Below are 978 nucleotides of genomic sequence, written 5' to 3'. Positions count from 1 at the left end.
CCTCTGTTTTAACGCTGCCTTTTTCTATTCAGCTACCCCCCCCCCCCCCCATGTCCTCTGCACCCTGGGTTTTTCCTTCCTTGTTCCTTTTGTGGTTATGCATTAACATGAAAGCTAACCCATGCATACAAACACATGACCGCTTTGAAGGCTAACTGCCACTCAGTTTCTGGTGATGGGAAAACTGATAAAAGCACTGAGATGCAGCCCATTCAACTTGTGGTTTCCTAGGCAACCAGCTACATAGCAGAGAGAGAAAAAAATAACATATGTGTTTATGTCTTTATGTCAAGGACATTATAACTGAGCTAGTCTTTGTGGTTGTGCGTCAGCCGGGTACAAAGTTGCGACAAGGGAGGGGTCAAACATGATTTACATTGTGGAGGTCCTGGAGAGAATGTTAATACTGGCTGCCAGCCGCCTCTCCATGATTGCCCTGGAAAAACAGGCAGAATGGTAGGGAGCGCGGTTGGAAACGGAGGGGGCAGACATGGAAAGAGAGGAAAGAAAAATTAAACACAAACCACCAGCTGTTTATCAATTACAACATGAAACTGAGCCCTTCATTATGCTGCTCTTCAAGCAGGCTGCAGGACATGACTTTTATGCACAGAATTCAGAGAAGATAGTAAAGTTGGCTGTCTGCTGCTGCTGATATTATAGTTTATTACCAGCTCAGCTGCGCCCCCCCTCCTCTAACCACGTGTTTCCAAAGGAGGTGATTTACATTTTTGGCACCCGCACTTTGGCTTCTTTCTCTCTTGACACGTGGTAAATAGACCTCATTTACATGCAGCTAAAATGCCAACAAAGGAGATGAGAGTGCAAACACAGTGCTCTACCAGTTGTGGGTTTGACAAGACTGTATTTCTTCTCTGGACAGAAAAGTGAAACTTATGACCAGCTGACTGACTTTGAACCGTCTAAATACCAAAGGAGAGGAATTTAACTGACGTCCAGACTAAAGGAATAGTTCAA

The 978-nt window shown here is 44.8% G+C and overlaps 1 protein-coding gene across 1 annotated transcript in view; it reads right to left on the bottom strand.

Annotated features, from left to right (window-relative positions):
- zgc:63972 (protein CutA homolog) overlaps positions 1 to 978 on the bottom strand; it is an 8,664-nt gene that overhangs the window by 6,286 nt on the left and 1,400 nt on the right. The window contains exon 3 of the mRNA XM_035668118.1: positions 377 to 436. Within this exon, the coding sequence (XP_035524011.1) occupies positions 377 to 436 (60 nt within the window). The remainder of the gene's footprint in view (positions 1 to 376; positions 437 to 978) is intronic.

Source organism: Morone saxatilis, unplaced genomic scaffold (assembly GCF_004916995.1).
Source record: "Morone saxatilis isolate NCDOM2014 unplaced genomic scaffold, NCSU_SB_2.0 Contig21, whole genome shotgun sequence".
Taxonomy (NCBI): domain Eukaryota; kingdom Metazoa; phylum Chordata; class Actinopteri; family Moronidae; genus Morone; species Morone saxatilis.
This window is presented reverse-complemented; position numbering and strand designations above follow the sequence as displayed.